This window comes from Emericellopsis cladophorae (assembly GCF_022114955.1).
Source record: "Emericellopsis cladophorae strain MUM 19.33 chromosome Unknown NODE_19_length_326966_cov_119_582185, whole genome shotgun sequence".
Lineage (NCBI taxonomy): Eukaryota > Fungi > Ascomycota > Sordariomycetes > Hypocreales > Bionectriaceae > Emericellopsis > Emericellopsis cladophorae.
Genome location: NW_026250944.1, coordinates 68,531 through 84,992, shown reverse-complemented (window position 1 = coordinate 84,992; position 16,462 = coordinate 68,531). Strand labels below are relative to the sequence as shown.

General features: G+C 55.1%; 6 protein-coding genes across 6 annotated transcripts; 4 read left to right on the top strand and 2 right to left on the bottom strand.

Annotated features, from left to right (window-relative positions):
- Positions 1-193: 193 nt before the first annotated feature.
- J7T54_003914 (putative acyl-coenzyme A synthetase-like protein) lies at positions 194-1,960 on the bottom strand (the record flags this gene model as incomplete). The annotated part of the gene is made up of 3 exons (XM_051506104.1): positions 194-523; positions 583-1,841; positions 1,897-1,960. The coding sequence occupies 3 exons, from the start codon at positions 1,958-1,960 to the stop codon at positions 194-196; spliced, it is 1,653 nt and encodes a 550-aa protein (XP_051362505.1).
- Positions 1,961-3,136: 1,176 nt separating this feature from the next.
- On the top strand, positions 3,137-7,009 carry J7T54_003913 (putative mitochondrial carrier-like protein; the record flags this gene model as incomplete). The annotated part of the gene is made up of 10 exons (XM_051506103.1): positions 3,137-3,227; positions 3,316-3,447; positions 3,503-4,142; positions 4,595-4,868; positions 4,924-5,154; positions 5,524-5,607; positions 5,924-6,196; positions 6,258-6,310; positions 6,413-6,426; positions 6,483-7,009. The coding sequence occupies 10 exons, from the start codon at positions 3,137-3,139 to the stop codon at positions 7,007-7,009; spliced, it is 2,319 nt and encodes a 772-aa protein (XP_051362504.1).
- A 2,058-nt stretch (positions 7,010-9,067) lies between these two features.
- On the top strand, positions 9,068-9,988 carry J7T54_003912 (uncharacterized protein; the record flags this gene model as incomplete). The annotated part of the gene is made up of 1 exon (XM_051506102.1): positions 9,068-9,988. One exon carries the CDS (start codon positions 9,068-9,070, stop codon positions 9,986-9,988), a length of 921 nt encoding a protein of 306 aa, XP_051362503.1.
- A 2,052-nt stretch (positions 9,989-12,040) lies between these two features.
- On the top strand, positions 12,041-13,937 carry J7T54_003911 (oxidoreductase; the record flags this gene model as incomplete). Its single annotated transcript, XM_051506101.1, has 2 exons — positions 12,041-12,167; positions 12,223-13,937. The coding sequence occupies 2 exons, from the start codon at positions 12,041-12,043 to the stop codon at positions 13,935-13,937; spliced, it is 1,842 nt and encodes a 613-aa protein (XP_051362502.1).
- Positions 13,938-14,367: 430 nt separating this feature from the next.
- Positions 14,368-15,190, top strand: J7T54_003910 (NADH-ubiquinone oxidoreductase 23 kDa subunit-like protein; the record flags this gene model as incomplete). The annotated part of the gene is made up of 3 exons (XM_051506099.1): positions 14,368-14,630; positions 14,745-14,865; positions 14,915-15,190. 3 exons carry the CDS (start codon positions 14,368-14,370, stop codon positions 15,188-15,190), a joined length of 660 nt encoding a protein of 219 aa, XP_051362501.1.
- A 606-nt stretch (positions 15,191-15,796) lies between these two features.
- On the bottom strand, positions 15,797-16,057 carry J7T54_003909 (Carboxypeptidase B-like protein; the record flags this gene model as incomplete). Its single annotated transcript, XM_051506098.1, has 1 exon — positions 15,797-16,057. The coding sequence occupies one exon, from the start codon at positions 16,055-16,057 to the stop codon at positions 15,797-15,799; it is 261 nt and encodes an 86-aa protein (XP_051362500.1).
- Positions 16,058-16,462: the final 405 nt, after the last annotated feature.

Genomic DNA, 16,462 nt, shown 5'->3' with positions numbered 1-16,462 from the left:
CAACGTATTCGAAGAAGGTGCTCGTTCTTGAGCAGTATGTACGAGTAAGCGCTAACACAATCGAGCATTGCGAGACCAGGGGCCCGGCTGGCTGGGGGTAAGGATGTGTTCCCCAAAGGGTGGGGCGATCAAGGTCATGCAGTTACCGCCCGCCAGGCAGGACCTTGAACCCCATCGGAGCTCCGCATATACTCTACAGCTTGGAGCCCTCCTCCCGCTTCCTCATCTCTCTCACATCCTTGCGCAAGATCTTGCCTGAGGGACTCCGTGGGACAGATTCCACAAACTTGACGCCTCCCCGCAACTTCTTGTAGTGCGCCACCTTGCCCTCCACAAACTGGGCCAGGTCGACCTCCTTGACTTTGCCGACGGCGGAAGGCGCCAGGACGACGTAGGCGCGCGGGACCTCAGTGTCGTCCTGCTGGACGCCGATGACGGCCGCGTCGAGAACAGCAGGATGCGAAGCGAGGAGGCCCTCGAGCTCGGCAGGCGCTACCTGCAGACCCTTGTACTTGATGAGTTCCTGTTTCTATCGTGTCAGCCATGGCCCCATCACCGAGGGTGCCCTCGTTGCGCGCTCACCTTCTTCCTGTCCATGACCCAGAACTCGCCGTCGTCCTCGCGAAGAATGTCTCCCGTTCGCAACCACCCATCGCTTGTATAAGACTCCTTGTTAGCCTTGTCGTTGTTGTGGTACCTGGGGGAGACAATGGGCCCCTTGATCAACGCCTCGCCCGCCTCGCCCCTCTTCACGTCGTTGCCATCATCGTCCACGAGTCGCATGAGGACATTCGGCAGCAGAGGGCCCAGGCTGCCCATTCGCACCGTACGCCCGGGGGGGATGTAGGTCGCGGAGCCCGTGGTCTCACTCATGCCCCACGTCTGTGTGATGGGCTCCTCGAGGCTCATCTTCTTGCTGGCAGCGTCCTGCAAGTCACCGGTGAGGGGCGCCGCGCCGCTCATGACGCCCCTCATGAAGCGGAACTGGTCCTTGACGGCCGGGTGCTTCGCAATGGCCATGAGGATGGGTGGCACGGTGAAAAACATGGTGATGCGGAGCTGATCCGCGTACTTGACAAAGTCCTCAAAGTTGAACCCCGGCATCCAGAACACCGTACCGGCCTCGTAGACGGGGTGGACAAAGTAGCCCATGACGCCGGCGACATGCGCGGTCGGCAGATGGCCCAGAGTTCTCTTCTCGTAGCCCGTGCCGGTGGAGGCGTAGTATGGCCGCGAGAGACTGGTGGGTATAACGGTGGACGCAACCACGTTCATGTGGGTGACGAGCACGCCCTTGGGAAGACCAGTGGTGCCTGACGAGTAGAGCATGCAGATGGTGGTCTTCTCCAGCTCCTTCTGATCGGTGATCCGTCGCCAATCCAGCTCATTCTGAAAGTCGCATTTCGTGCTACCGTCGAGGCTACCGAGCTTGACCTCGGGGTAGCTCTCTAGCACGAGCACATTGCGCTTGGAGAGACCTGCATCCTCAGCGGCCTTTTCGGCCAGCTTGACGAGGTCCTTGCTGCAGACGAGGAGCTTTGAATCGCCTTGACGAATCTGCCTGGCCAGGTCAGACGGTGTTCCCGCGCCAGAGGCAGCTGAGTATACGCCCTCGGCTGCAACAACACCATAGAACACGGTCGCAAGCGCAGACTGCCCAGTCGACACGGTCACGACGACATCCTTGCCAGCCCCATGGGCGCCTATGCCGTACTCCTTGCGCAAGAAGTGGGCGATCTGCTTGGCGAGAGTGCGAGAGGCTGCCTTGGTGAAGAAATAGTCGGGGCGAGCAGCTTCGGCGTGTATAGGCGTGTCCTCTTGGGCAGCACTCTGGTCCGATTCTGTTCAGTTAGCCGACGGCGGTGCTTAGGGGCAGCAATTGTGAATCAGACATACCGAAGAGCAGCGTCAAGAGGTCAACGTTGGGGACTGGGACCTCGTTCCCTTGGTTGTAAATCATTGTGGGCGAGATACTGGTCGCGAATGGTTGTCAACCCGTCAAGATGATCAGAGTCGGTGAGTTCAAGGCGAGCAGGTGATGAGGTCAAGCGAGCAGCTGGTGTCCGCACTCACACGTAGCGAGCACCCCCCTGACTGTATGCATCACTCAACCGCCGAGGCTCGAGCCTCGGTCTGGATCTTGCTTTTGGGGAGAACCCCGCACAATCGATGCGCGAAGTCGAATGCATCTTCTCAGCCTGTCGTTCTCTAGAGGATGGGGCGGGAGTGCGCGGCTATTGGCAGGGGTGGCGTCCTGGCCCCATGGGGAACCAGTTCGTTTACTCGTTTTCGTGCTGCGGTGGAGATCTAATCGGGGTTCAGTGTCTTGAAAAGTTGAAATGCGGAGTTAAAGAGTAAAGATGGAGGGGAGGAGGTGCTGACGTCCGTCTCTTGTCCATGTGCATGACCTACCCTGTGTCTCACCCTCGTGGGGGTGCTAATCCCAAGGTAGCAGAGTTCAATTGCAAGCCGCATTAGCAATTGCTGAATACATACGGAGTAGAACGTGAACGATCAGCGTCTTCCACTTTATGCTTCTGCATATTGGCAACAGATTTTTCAGACTATCCAGCAGTTACTGGCATGACCTTCCCTCCATATTGTCCACTAGATAGAGCGTTGAACGGAGCTTATTTAACGACAGGTCAGTTTTGTGACGCACGGCCCCTTGTTTTATGCCAAGTGCCAATGGCTGTATGGATCGAGTTGAGAAGGTTCAAACTTTTCAACGATAAGCTCTGTTATCGAACTTGATAGCTTTCTTGGGGAAATAGACCGTTCTGTTGCTGATTTTGAACTTGGTAGTGGTCGCCTGGAGTGAACGCGGATTGGGAGTCGGGCTGCGGAGTGCGGGTACACAACAGCTTCAAGTTTTTAGCGCAACGAACGTATTCTCCTCTATTTGAAAAGGCCCGATGTGCAGTGGCCGACGCATTAAATGTATTTGTTGTGGGAATGGGAGAACTTGGATTCAAGTTGGCGGTTGAAGCATTTATTACCGAGGTTGCGATGAGGTCACGGCAGAAGCCCAAAGCCAACGCTGGCGCGAGACCGGAGTTGTCAAGTTATTATTCGTCAATCCCACCGCCCACCATCGCCGGCTTGGACCTCCAAAACCATCTCCAGAAGACTCAAGATGGCGCCCTCGCTACCGCAGGATCCGGCCGATCCATCCAAAAAGAAGGCGCCCAGCGCTCTGCGCTCCGTCATCGCCGGATCTACCGCCGGTGCGCTGGAGATCGCAATCACCTACCCAGCCGAGTGCACGTCGATCCTATCGAGCGCCGTTTTGAATTTCCACTGACCGTGTCGCAGTCGCCAAAACACGCTCGCAATTGAACCGACGCTTGGAGGCTGGCAAGAAGCTTCCCTGGCCGCCGTTTGGCTCGCAGTGGTATGCGGGTTGCACAACCCTGATCATCGGCAACTCGGCCAAAGCTGGCATCCGTACGAACATGCCCTCTCTTTCCATACCCCAACTTCTCGATCTAACGAAAGACAGGCTTTGTCGCTTTCGACCAGTATAAGAGCATGCTGGCTGATGAGAATGGCAAGCTCACCGGCCCTCGCACAGTCCTCGCCGGTTTCGGTGCCGGCGTCACAGAATCACTCCTCGCAGTCACCCCTACCGAGAGTATCAAGACGACCTTGATCGACGACCGCAAACGAGCCCAGCCACGCATGCGCGGCTTCCTACATGCTGTGCCGATTATTGCAAAGGAGCGAGGTCTCGCAGGGTTCTTCCAGGGTTTCGTTCCCACGACCCTTCGCCAGAGCGCAAACAGTGCGGTCCGCTTCGGCAGCTACACATCCCTTCGACAGCTCGCCGAGTCATGGACCGCACCAGGCGAGAAGCTCGGCACCATATCGACGTTCACCATCGGTGGTCTGGCCGGCTTGATTACGGTTGCTGTCACCCAGCCTCTGGACACCATCAAGACCAGGATGCAGAGCCCCGAAGCCAAAGCAGTATACGGCAACACCCTCCGCTGTGGCACAATGATCTTCAAGAATGAAGGCATCACCACATTCTGGAGTGGCGCGCTCCCTCGCCTCGCCCGATTGGTTCTCAGTGGTGGTATCGTCTTCACCATGTACGAGAAGAGCATGGAGTTGATGAACAGAATGGACCCTGAAATGCGGTACATCTAGACCACAGAGAGAAGAAAAGGAAGTGTTCTTTCATGTAATCCGAAAATTTAAACGTGCTTGGTGCTTTTCAGTAATTACAGGGGCAAGTGCGCCAACTGCCTTGCCCATGAATTTGATGTGATTGACGCTGGCCATGTTTCGTTCTGTCCATCCTTTCTCTGTTTGTTTGCCACGAGACTTCTTTGACCTGAAGAATGTTGAAGCTCACGAGATTTGCCGTGCAAAGGGCTGTCGATCTAAACTGTGCTGTCAAGGAATCAAGAGTCAAGGCCAGGCAGACTGTGGGGAAGAAAAACACGCTAATCACCGTCAACACGAAATGTTGAGATTTTGATCACTTTCACGCACGCCACACTCACTTCAAATTCCTCAAGTCCAGCTACAGTTGAGCAGCCAGTCGATGGAATACTTATGACATGAATCCCTTTCATCTTTTCCGCAGCGCAGCACCCGCTGACACGTGGTTTCCGGTCGGACGCCTCTCCTCGTTCCCCGAAGTCGGCGAAGATGATGAGGATCTCGTCCACCCACGTGAGTGCAGCGCCACGGCCAGACCGGGCTGCAAAGTATTCAATGTGCCAAAGGACGATCTGTCCAAACGAAGCGAGGTGTTGATCACAACGGACGGGCTTGGACTCATGGATGAAGAAGGGCAGGCACTACAGGACCAGGTGTTGATTTTCAAGCATAGGGGCAAGATGCATGCCATAGACCACGTAAGTTACCGTATCGTACTGTGATGAAGACTGGTATCTGAGATTATACCCAAAGAAATGCCCGCATTCATCGTTCCCGTTATCGCGGGGTATCCCCTTTGACATTGAGGACTTTGGCGTCGTCCTCAGCGCAGGCATTACGTGCCCCAAACATAGCTGGTCGTTCGACCTATTCACGGGAAACGCAGATCGCGGAGGCTATAAGCTGCCGATCTGGAAGGTCGAGCTGAGGGATGTCAAGGCCTCGGAACCAGGATCTGATGAGCTACACGATAAGGAAGTTTGGGTCCGAAGGACAGAGAAGCGAATCGGCTGAGCAACAACAAGCAACAATGCAGAATATTCAGAACGTCAACAGTGTGCTGCATTCGTATCAGCCATGACCACGGCCAGATTCGAGACGAGCTGGGTGTCCATATTGACAAAAGCTCAAAACGTGGCACGGAGTACCTAGTACAAGGCCTTCAAAGCGGATGTCAAAGGCTGGGCCTGGCTTATCTCGTTTCACAATATGCGAATTGAGGCCGCCTTGATGGACTCGGCAGCGATTTGCGACCATGATCACCCGTCGCTCGGTGGCGGGCTGTCCGTTTGTTTCCGCCATAACTGGGATATCATCTCTTCATGTTGGTTCAGGCCTCAACGTGCCCGACAGATCGTCGAAAATGGCCGCATCAGATCACGCCGGAGCGCTCGCTTCAGCACGTCCGATGAGGCTGCCGTTCCTGCTACGTACAGAGTACGCACTCGACAAAGTCGACTGGAATGCGATGACGCAGCTGTTTGCTACATTCCTTGCGATATAGGAGACTCGCAAGCAGCAGCTTCCCATTATCAGTACCTACTTAATGCCCCGGTGTCGATTGCACCAAGGACTGTTTGACAGACAAAAGTACATTGACTACTCGGCGCCGTACATCAGCGCCGCCACGGCCACTGTGTACGGGGCATTCTTCGGGATCTACACCTGCACCGTGGTGCACGTCGCCCTCTTCCACTGCTGTGAGATTATGATGGGGTTCAGAAGCGCCTGAGCGATTTTCCGGCGTAGCAAGTCGGGCGGCGCGTCCGACGATGGGGAGTACATGGATGCCCACTCGCTGCTCATGCAAAAGTACCGCGAAGTGCCGGTATGGTGGTACATGGGCACGCTCGTGGTCGCCACAGCCCTCGGCTTTGCAGGCGTGGGCGCTTGGTCAACGTACACGACCTGGGGTGTTGTGCCACATAGTGTTCTGCTGGCGCTGGTCTTTGTGGTCCCCGTAGGCATCGTCAAGAGCATAACCGGTATCGAGGTGCTTCTCAACGTTTCAGCCGAGTTTATTGGCGTAAGTCTCTGTCCAGCGGTTGCGAGTTGTCCACGGACAGTTGCTGGTTTATCCCCTAAAGGGTATGACCATCCCAGGCAACGCTCTCGCAATGAACTACTTCAAGACGTACGGGTATGCTCAACGTCCCTGTGACTATCCTGTGAAATAGGGCTGACTGTGAAAGCCATGTGGTGTGCACCTGGACAATGGGTTTTGTAAATGACTTGAAGGTAGCCCACTACTTGAAGGTATGTGTCCCCTCTAACTTCACATCCCGTCGACGTTAACTAAGCAAAAAATGTAGCTTCCTCCACGTGTGACCTTTTCTGGCCAGATGATCGCCACGCTGATATCAACATTTTCCTCCTCGGCGTCCCCTCGTTCCAAATCGACATTCCTAGAGTGTGCGCTGCCGAAGCCCCCATGCGCTTCACCTGTCCGGCCCTGAACTCATACTTCACATCTTCCGTCCTATGGGGCACCATTGGCCCTGTCAAGATGTTCTCCCGTAAGGGCCAATACGCACCGCTTCTTCTGGGACCCCCACTGGGCGCCCTCACGCCCCTAATCTTCTGGGATCTCATGAAGTTGATGCCCCGCAGTCGCTGGGTCTGTCAGGTTCATCCCGTGGCATCGTGGTACGGCGGCGTCTTCTGGGTGCCCTACTCTTTCAGCTACGCCTGGCCCGCGGTGCCGGTGGCATGGCTTAGCTGGATCTACATCAAGAGCCGCTTTCTTGCGTTCTGGAGCAAGTATAATTTTGTCCTTTCGGCCAGTTTCAGCGCTGCCATTGCCATCAGTGGCATCGTCATATTGTTCAGTGTGCAGTGAGTTGGCGCCACGGTGGAATGGTGGGGGAATACACAACGGTATATCGGGTGCAAGGGCATTGCCTGTACACTCAAGACCCTTGCGCCGGGCGAGAGATTCTCCCCCCTGATGGAACGGCAACCAGACATTGGCGCCCTGATGCAAATAGAGGTGGACCGTGGGTGGGCGAGTGCATTTCTTGATGGCCACGGTACACCCAGTTCAAACCCACAGTCTTTACAAGCGCGCACCTGCGTGTGGTTTAGGAGAGGTGATGTTGTCCGATGTCTTCGCCCTTCTACTTAGCTAAGAACTACGGCCCGTCTGTACGCCATCGAACACTTGTTGTCAGGGCCCGGGCCCAATTCGTGCTGATAGTCACACCTTCAGCTCAGACAGCGCGGAAGTTTAGTCCGTACACTGCCTTAGCGTTCAATCTTCACGGCCTCGATAAGGTGTCCGAGGAGCGAATTGTAATTTGAGTGTGTTCAGCCTACTCTAGACACTCACTATTGGACACTAGCATGAGTTGCTTTGCGTCTATGCAATGTCTTGACGAGGATACTGCTCTTCCACCAAGCAATTTGACTCTACCAGGTGCGAAGCTCAGGACTATGCATGTCGAAGTTCGCGTAGTGTATTCTGCTGTATGGGGCTCCAGTTATTAAATATCTGCTAAGGTCACAGTTTCAAGCTATGATGCCAGAGCAGAACTGTTCTTTGTAGTATGGATGGAGAAGGGGCTTCTCACGCATCAAGATGACAGCACGAAGCTTCAACGACGCTCAACTCAAACGGCAAATTTAAGCCAGCTAAGCGAAAGCTTGAAACCTCGTGACTTCACCCTGTTCCAGCTGCTTACAGATCTAGAACAGGTGGCTTTATATAACGATGCGCACAATTGTGTCTCCAAAGCCAGTCGTCCAACACCCTTCATGCTCGGTCGATTACCCATCCTATAGAAGCAGCATTACATTCCGACTCGTTTTATTCGAGTTTCGCTGGACACAATTTAAGAGAAACGATTCGACGTCGGGCCTTTGCACACACAAGGCCTCTGTCTCACTGTGCTGCTTTGCGATCTCGACAACCCACGACAGCCTGCACACTATCCGCAAAGCCATGCTATCACCACGGGATCAAAGCGCATCAGGCGCGGTGCCGTCTCTGGATATACGCGCCCATGTACCTACATGCATGTACTATGCGCCCTGGTTCTTCGGCGGCGGTTTTATCTTGTTGGTGATTCTCTTCAGCGCAATAGGATTGTGTGCACGTCGATATATGAAACTTCGAACGGCCACCCATTCGCGAGTGCCATCCCGCTTCAGCAGACTGCTATGGAGGCGGGCTCGAGTAGCTAAAAGGGAGGGCGCGGAGCCAAGGTTGGTCGACGACAGTGAGGCTGAACGAGAGTATCATCGTCAGGTAAATACTGCTCCTCAAAATTCCATTTATGTGAATCGATTTCTGACAAGCGTCATAGTTGCATGATGTCGTGCTTTTGCCTTATCCTCAGGGCTACCGCCGTGAGGAGGACGTGCCGGCGGCCAGGATGACATTGGATCCAGAGAACGGACTTATTCCGCCGCCGGAACGCGCATATCTGTCACCAGCATGGATATGACAAGCTCGTGCTGGTAGTTTGAGATGCTGTTTGGTTCAGGGGACATTGTGGAAAGCAAACTTGGATCCACCCTCGATCTGGGGTTGGTGTGGGGAGTCACGTCACAGCGATGGACGAGGATCTGAGCTTAGGATGAATAACTTGGGCGTCATTTATATTCTATTTCCACAACTACAACTGCTGTATACTCCTGCCAAGCCACACTTGTCTTGGGATTGGAGAAAGAACCTAATCACGCGGGCTCTAGCCTCTACATGTACACAGCCATCAGTGACTTGTCAGGGGGTCTCGACTCTCACTCACGTTGTCGGCCGATACCGCCCCGCCTTCTCAGTGCTCCCATATCAAGACCCCTCACTCTTAGTCTACAATCTACTTGTAAGCATCAACAACCTCGCTTCCATCACGTTCTTCAACCTGTCAGAATTTCATTTTCCCTCCGAAATTGAACAATGGCAGCTGATCGCCCCCGGATCTGCCTTGTCGGCGCGAATGGCAACCTAGGGTCCGTCCTTCTGCCCGCTCTCCTGGACGCCGGTTTCCCAGTCACGGTGCTGCATCGCTCCAACTCTACCAACCCGGCCCCCCTGGAGCACGAGAACCTGTCTTTGCTGCCCGTCGACAAGGATTTCCCGATTCCAGAGGTAACCGAAGCGTTGAAACCCTTCAAGGTTGTCGTCGCTGCATTCCCACTGCCGAACCAGCTGCAGCTCCATCTGCGACTGGCCTACGCTGCCGCGAGCGCTGGCGTGGAGCGATTCATGCCTGCGGACTTTGGGTCGTGCGACGCAGCCAGCCCTGAGGCGCTGAAGAGACTGCAGCTCTACAGGGACAAGGTCAAGGTCCGTGAGCGATGTGAAGAGCTCGCGCGGGAATTCAAGACCTTCTCGTGGACAGCCCTTGTCTGTGGCCACTTCTTCGACTGGGGCCTCCGAGCTGGCTTCTTGCACTTTGACATCAAGAAGCAGGAGTCGCTTATTCTCGACGGAGGAGACATTCCAGCCTCGGCCTCGACGCTGAGACGCGTGGGCGAGGCCACAGTGGCGGTCCTCAATAAGCTGGAAGAGACGAAGAACAAGACGCTCTACGTCCAATCCTTCAACCCGTCGCAAAACCAGGTTCTAGTCTCGCTGGAGAAAGCCACAGGCGCCAAGTGGAAGGTGAGCCGGGCAGATAGTCAAACATTCTTGGAAGAACAGCAAAAGAAGGTGGATGCCGGTGATCGACATGCTGTGGAAGATGTCGTGTTTGCATTGGGGGCGATCGATGCGGACTGGACCAAGAAAGACGCTTTTGCCATGGAGTTGCTCGACTTGGAGGACGAGGACTTGGATCAAGTTGTGAAGCAGGTTGTCGACGGCGCTGCCGGGTGAGTAGGGCAGCTTCAATACACATTGGGCTTTAAAGTCTTCTCAGTAGCCACGCGACAGCCTGCATTCATTGTGAAAGCCAGACATGATGGTATGTAGCTTTTCAAGGACGAGGTAATGCGCTTTCCCAGAAGCATACTCACAAAAGACTAAGACTTTATTGCTTTAAGCAGGAAGCAAGCAAGCAGCTGAAAGTGTGTGCCGGGGAATGTGCACCATGGACTTGTTGGAATGGCATGTGCCAGTATGGCAACAAGGGATGATGCTCAGAGGGCGGGACATGTCTCAAGCCGGACATGGCATATATACCTCTGCCACTCTGCAAGCCTCTTTAGTGTCTGTGCTCTCCCGAGCTACAGCACTTGGAAGAACATTGCGAATCGACATCGACTGTCAACGACCAACATGAGGCTACTCGACATGTCCGTACTTTTGGGGGCCCTTGCCTGGTAAGCCTAATCGACCTCCGCCTGATACGTGTCAGTCCCATCAACTCATCTTTCAGTGCCACTGCGAACAATGTTCCATGCCCGACTGTCACCTCCATCTCAGCCTGTTCCACCTGCGTCGCTCCCTTGTGCCTGGCGTACTCAACCATCACTCAGGGCTGCGGCTGTCCAGAGGCAGTGCCCACGGTCACGGTTGAGATGCCATGCGCAGACAAGAGGTGCCCCGGAGGATGTGGAGGGACAGCATATGCCACTGCCACGGCGCCGTGCGAAGCGCCAGCACAGAGGAGTGGCTGAGTTGAAGACAATGAGGGCCGACATGGACCTTGTCGCCCTTGGTCAGCTATTGGCGCACCGAGGTCTGCATATCGCCTGCATTAGCTACTAGCTCGCGGGGACAATGTCGAAAATACACATTGGATGATTCAAGCTCGAAAAGTCCCGAGTACAAATAGATTTGTTGTGTGAGCTCGTCGTTCAATTGCGCTGGGGCGCAGCCTAGGTGATGCGGACGAGGTCACAGCCTTATCAAGCTTCCGCTGATGACTGGGGTGACGACGCGAAATGAGACAGACTCCAGGGGACTTTTCCAGGGGAATAGCTGCCATGACCGTGCGAGACTGTGCTACTAGAGTGCGGACCCTTCGGCGATACCCGTGCGGTTGTCGACCATGACCATGTCCGCCGGGGTCGACACAGCCGTTGCATATTACGTAGTAATGACCGGGGCGGTGTACTCTATTTCCCCAGAGACGCTGTCTTACTGATTTAACTACGTACTTGTAGCTGAATCATGCGGTTCAGGGACTGCGCGTGCAAAATTTTGACAGCGCCACCAATACAGGCATTGCGACTCGGTACTTGCACAGTGCATAAGGTATGCGTCTATTCTTGGCAGCCTGGACTGTGGCTGGTGGCTAGTTTATCAAGTCATGACCGTGTGGTTTGGAAATATCTTCCTTCACCTGTATCCGTACTGCCCGTCTTTTTCACTTGCTGTCATCCCTGCGTGTCGTTTCTGAAGGGGAGAGAACACACTGTATTAGACCTCCGAGGAGAGAGGCTCAAGCTTACATCCGGAGGATCTCTTAAGGAAGTCTGACGAAGACTGGAGCGCGTAATCAGCATAAGGTAGCTGGCACAGCCGCGTTGCATAAGAGTAATACAAGGACGACCCACCAACGCGGGCGCTGACGTTGTCGTCTCGCCTTCGTCTGCTCGACCAGCTCTAGGTCTCCACGCTCACTCGGAAAACGTGGAATCTCTTCTCAGTTCTGCATTGCTTGACTCGCGTCCTCCGTAGGCAATCATATTCTTGACCTTGGCAGCAGCTGCAATCGACACCGTACCCTTGCGGGTTACTCACTTGAAAAGCTTGGCTTTGGGCACCAATAGGAGCATAACACATTGAGAATTTCAGATTGACCTCGACGACTCAACAACCCTGCCTGTCACTTCGTCCCTGCGTCCCGCGCCAGCCTCACGGGTGACGTTGGCGCATCTCTACTGACGCTCATAATAAACACTCAATCCTGCCCTCGACAATATCAAGAATTCGGCACATCTACAATCCACATCTTGATCTAGCTCATTCTGGTTCTCAGCCATGGAGGCCCGCTCCCTTGCCTCTCTGAATCACCTCGCTGCAAACCCTCCTCAGTACCCGGTCAAGCCTCAGGAACAACTGCAAGAGCCTTTGACGCTTTACATCTCACGCGTACCAGGCACTCGAGGTAAGCTTCCCAGCTCCAATCCTGTCATCTTCATGCGAGTGCTCACACGCCCTAGATGTCATTTTGACAACCACCAAGCCGCAGGTGGAGAATGTGACAGCGGCAGATGTCACCAGTTCTCTGTACTACATCCAATTCGAAAACTCCAGCCCGCAGTCGCGAGGTCCAACCCCTCCTCGTCACCATTATGACAACGCGCGCTCAAGCGATGAAAGTGCTGGTACGCGTCGAGCTATTCCCCGGAAGCCGATTGGGGGTGCCAGGCCGCCCACGCCCGATGAGCCACCAGCACCTCTCTTGAACGTCCCTCTGCCGAGTGAACAACCTCCCTCGCCTGGCTCCTCAGAGCTGCCAGAGTGGTACGTCAAGGGCCAGCCCCCCGCACTCAAAGTGCCTGTGACGGTCCCTTCAACTACCGCTGTGAATGGGGTATCTCCGCCCTCAGCCACCGACATGCCTGCACGGAAACCGGTTGCTTCGTCGCCAGTCACACCTGTCAGGACCTTACCGACGCTGCAGCAGCCAGCGGAGCCTTTCACATCGGTGGAGAGGCCTTACTCGCAGCAAAGCTGGCATGAGCGCGATGGCGTCCCTGACTACGCAAAGCCGCCGCATGAGAGGCCGTACTCGCAGCAGAGCAATGGCGGCATGGCCGACCGCCCGCTTGCCCAGCCAAGGAGTGCAGAGAAGCCCTACCATGCTTTGCCACCACCACCGTACTCGGAACATCCAGCCCTCAGGGGTGAGCCGCAGGCACCTCCATTACCGCGTCGACCCCGCGCTGCGTCCGTGAATCAACCAGGTCAAGCGGTCCATGAAAGTGTCCATCGTCGCGCCGAAAGTCAACAACTCCACCGGCCAACGAACTCTCGCTCACCTTCCCCCAAGAAGCTTGACGACTCTTTCAGTCTCAATATCATTCGCCGAGATCCATCGTCCGGCCATCAGTGGAACGTTGGTCACATCTTTTCGTGCCAGCTACCAAATCCCATCACCGGGCCCTTGCCTGAGGAACTACCTCGCCCGCCTATAGATGTCCACATCCAGAACCCGGGTTACAGCAAGTTCAAGGGTATGCCGGCTCGCAAGTCCGTCGAGATTCCCCGCCAGCCGAATGGCATCGACCAGCCTCCGCCGGAGACAGCCACCTTTTCTCGACAGCTCGTCATGTCGTACTCCAAGTCGTTCGCAAGTAATGTCAAGGATGTCTTTCAGAAACGCTCTCGTAGCGGCAGCAAACCGGCTCCGCCCGAGCCGGAGACGTCTCTCGGACAGCCAGGTCCCGGAATGAAACCACGGGGGTACGTTTTCGTGAGTCCTTGGGACACTCGCTGCGAGTTCTACACAAGCGTTACGGGAGGTTCGGTGCGATGTCGTCACCTGCTCAACGATGGACACGGCAACGTGAATTCCCTTGTGACCGAGGACTTGGCTTCGCCCTTTGCACACGACTCAGCCGTGGTCAGCGAGCTACGCTTCAACCTCCCTGCCTACGAGATGCCCGGGTTTGAGGAACAGACTACGCAGCAAAAGATGGGCTCCCTCGCCAAGTTCTGGAGGAGGGACGATATTTCTGTTGAGGACGGGGACGATGGAAGCCTTTCACCTTTTGAGATGAATCTCGGCAAGGAACGTGCCGGTGGCGGCCAACGTGGAAGAAGGGCCAAGTTGGGCAAGCTGATTATCAACCACGAAGGTCTGAAGATGTTGGATCTTCTCGTGGCTGCTAATATGGGTGTTTGGTGGAGGACGTGGGAGAAGAGTTTTTGATTGCATTTTGGTTATGCGTACCCTGTTCTCACGATTTACCATTGAGCGGGCCGGAGTTCGGGGGCAGCGAAGCATAGCGTTGATTTTGATGCATACTTTGAAGCCTTGCTTTCAGCGGTTGAGTAGCAAACTTTAGGATAGCCACATCTATCATAATTCGCAACGTATGGAATTCTCATTTTCATGATCTCACAATATCGTCAGTGGCAAGTGGTCCTCATACTATATCATTAGGTATAAGTGAGTGTCATCGAGGACACACGTGATGCTGCACGTGACGTCCCTCCGCCAATCAAATGCCGTACATTGTAATCCCGCAGCCGACAGCTCGAAATCTCCCACGGCATAACGTCAACATCTCTCACACTGCTCTGTCACGACCACCGCCCGCCACTCAACACCCAATCTCCCCTCCACCGCCTGCATCACCATGGCGCCCGCCACGATGCTCGTCCGCTCGACCCTCCCGCGCGCGACCTCGCGTGTCGTCGCCGGCAGCAGCATCCTCGCGCAGACGGCCGCCCGCGGCTACGCCACGCCCAGCGGTCCTCCTCCCGCCAACTTCCGCACGGGTACAAAGGTCGAATGGGCGTGGGAGAAGGATACCACGCTGGACAGACTGGGAAAGTACTTTCTCATGACCGAGATGGCGAGGGGCATGTACGTGCTCATGGAGCAGTTCTTCCGACCACCGTAGGTGAACCTTTTCTCCGGAGCATTTCCGACAGATTGGGGACGAGGCAGTCGTGCCAATGCGTCGGGCATGGCTTCGTGAGACCCATGGAGGATTGTGCTGAGTCAAGGCAGATATACCATATACTACCCCTTCGAGAAGGGTCCGATCTCACCCCGTTTCCGCGGTGAACACGCCCTGCGCCGATACCCCTCTGGCGAGGAGCGCTGCATCGCCTGCAAGCTCTGCGAAGCTGTATGTCTCGGCACTCGCAACTCACTATTCATCCTGCTAACCTACTCAGGTTTGCCCGGCCCAAGCCATCACAATCGAAGCCGAAGAGCGCGCTGACGGATCCCGCCGCACAACCCGCTACGACATTGACATGACCAAGTGCATCTACTGCGGCTTCTGCCAGGAATCCTGCCCCGTTGACGCCATTGTCGAGTCACCAAACGCCGAATACGCCACCGAGACGAGGGAGGAGCTTTTGTACAACAAGGAGAAGCTGTTGAGTAACGGAGACAAGTGGGAGCCCGAGTTGGCCGCTGTCATCCGCGCCGATGCGCCGTACCGATAAACCAACAGGAGGAAAGCAGGGGGAGGAAGCGAATTGGATGTCTGACTATACCTTGTGCGGGTTTCTTTTGTCCAAAAGACTGGGATCTGGTGTACATATACTAGGCAGGCCAGAATGCCACAGACCTCGGAGATATACCCAGATGTTTGGGCTTTGGAATGTGTCCCGTCACACCATGCAGACGCGTAGAGGTGGGCGACACAGGATCGCCATGGAAGATTTCAGACAGCCTCCTGAGACTCAAAGTTGTGTTCCTGAAGGTATCATTCGGCTTCGTATCATCCACTGACAGGTCTTCGAGCGGATGCCGGACGGACGACGGGTGACGACCGGAATATGCAAATGGTGGAAACCCTCGAACAGACACTCGGCCTTGAACAGGGGCTTTCATGCCTTGTATCGTGGATCTCAGCCCAGGGCATCGCTTGCAAGTCACCATGCCGTTATGTGTGTTTGTTCGATGCTCTGTTTGGGGTTGGCTGCTTACGACTTGGACTTGCCTCGGGGCTTTTTATACTGACTCAAACAACCTCCGCAAGTGTCGGCCCAAGCAAAGCGCACGGGCAGCTGCTCTGATAGGCCAACGTTTCCTATTCCAAAACCCGGCTAAACGAAAGCATCGACAATCACGCTCTGCACCAAGAAGCTGAGGGACGAGTTGTACGTATTCAGTACCCAATATACAGCCTTAATCTGGGGCTCTGAAGCCGCCGCCGCCGACCCGTGGTAGATCTCGAAACTGGGACCATCAGACGCCACGGAGAAGACATCCTCACCAGGATTGAACTCTGTCCTATGGTCCCATACGAAATGAAAGTTCTTGTTCAGGTCGATGCCAACGTCCGTGGAGAACGGGTAGTCGGACATGGAGCTTGCATCAGTCTTGCCATTCTGCGCCAACACTCATCTGACCTTTGGATACGCCACGCCCCCAGCGTTGGCCATTGCTATACCCACCGCACCAGCTGAAAGAGGACATAATCGGGGCCTGCTCGCGTACGCGCATGCATGCCGCTCATGAGGAAGTCTGGGCTCTTTTACGACAGCTGTAATGATTTAGATCCGTCGGTAGCGCTGACGTCGGCTCGCTGGCTCACAAGGCCGAACTGACAAGTACATAAAAACTATATTTCACGGAGGACTGGGTCTTGCTTCGCGTTGCTGACCAGCACGGTGCTTATCGCTAGACGAAACGTGCAGTTTCGACATTCGCAGGGAATTGAAGCTATACGACACTTGCAGCGGCCCCGAGCCTGCCATATAGTGGCCTCT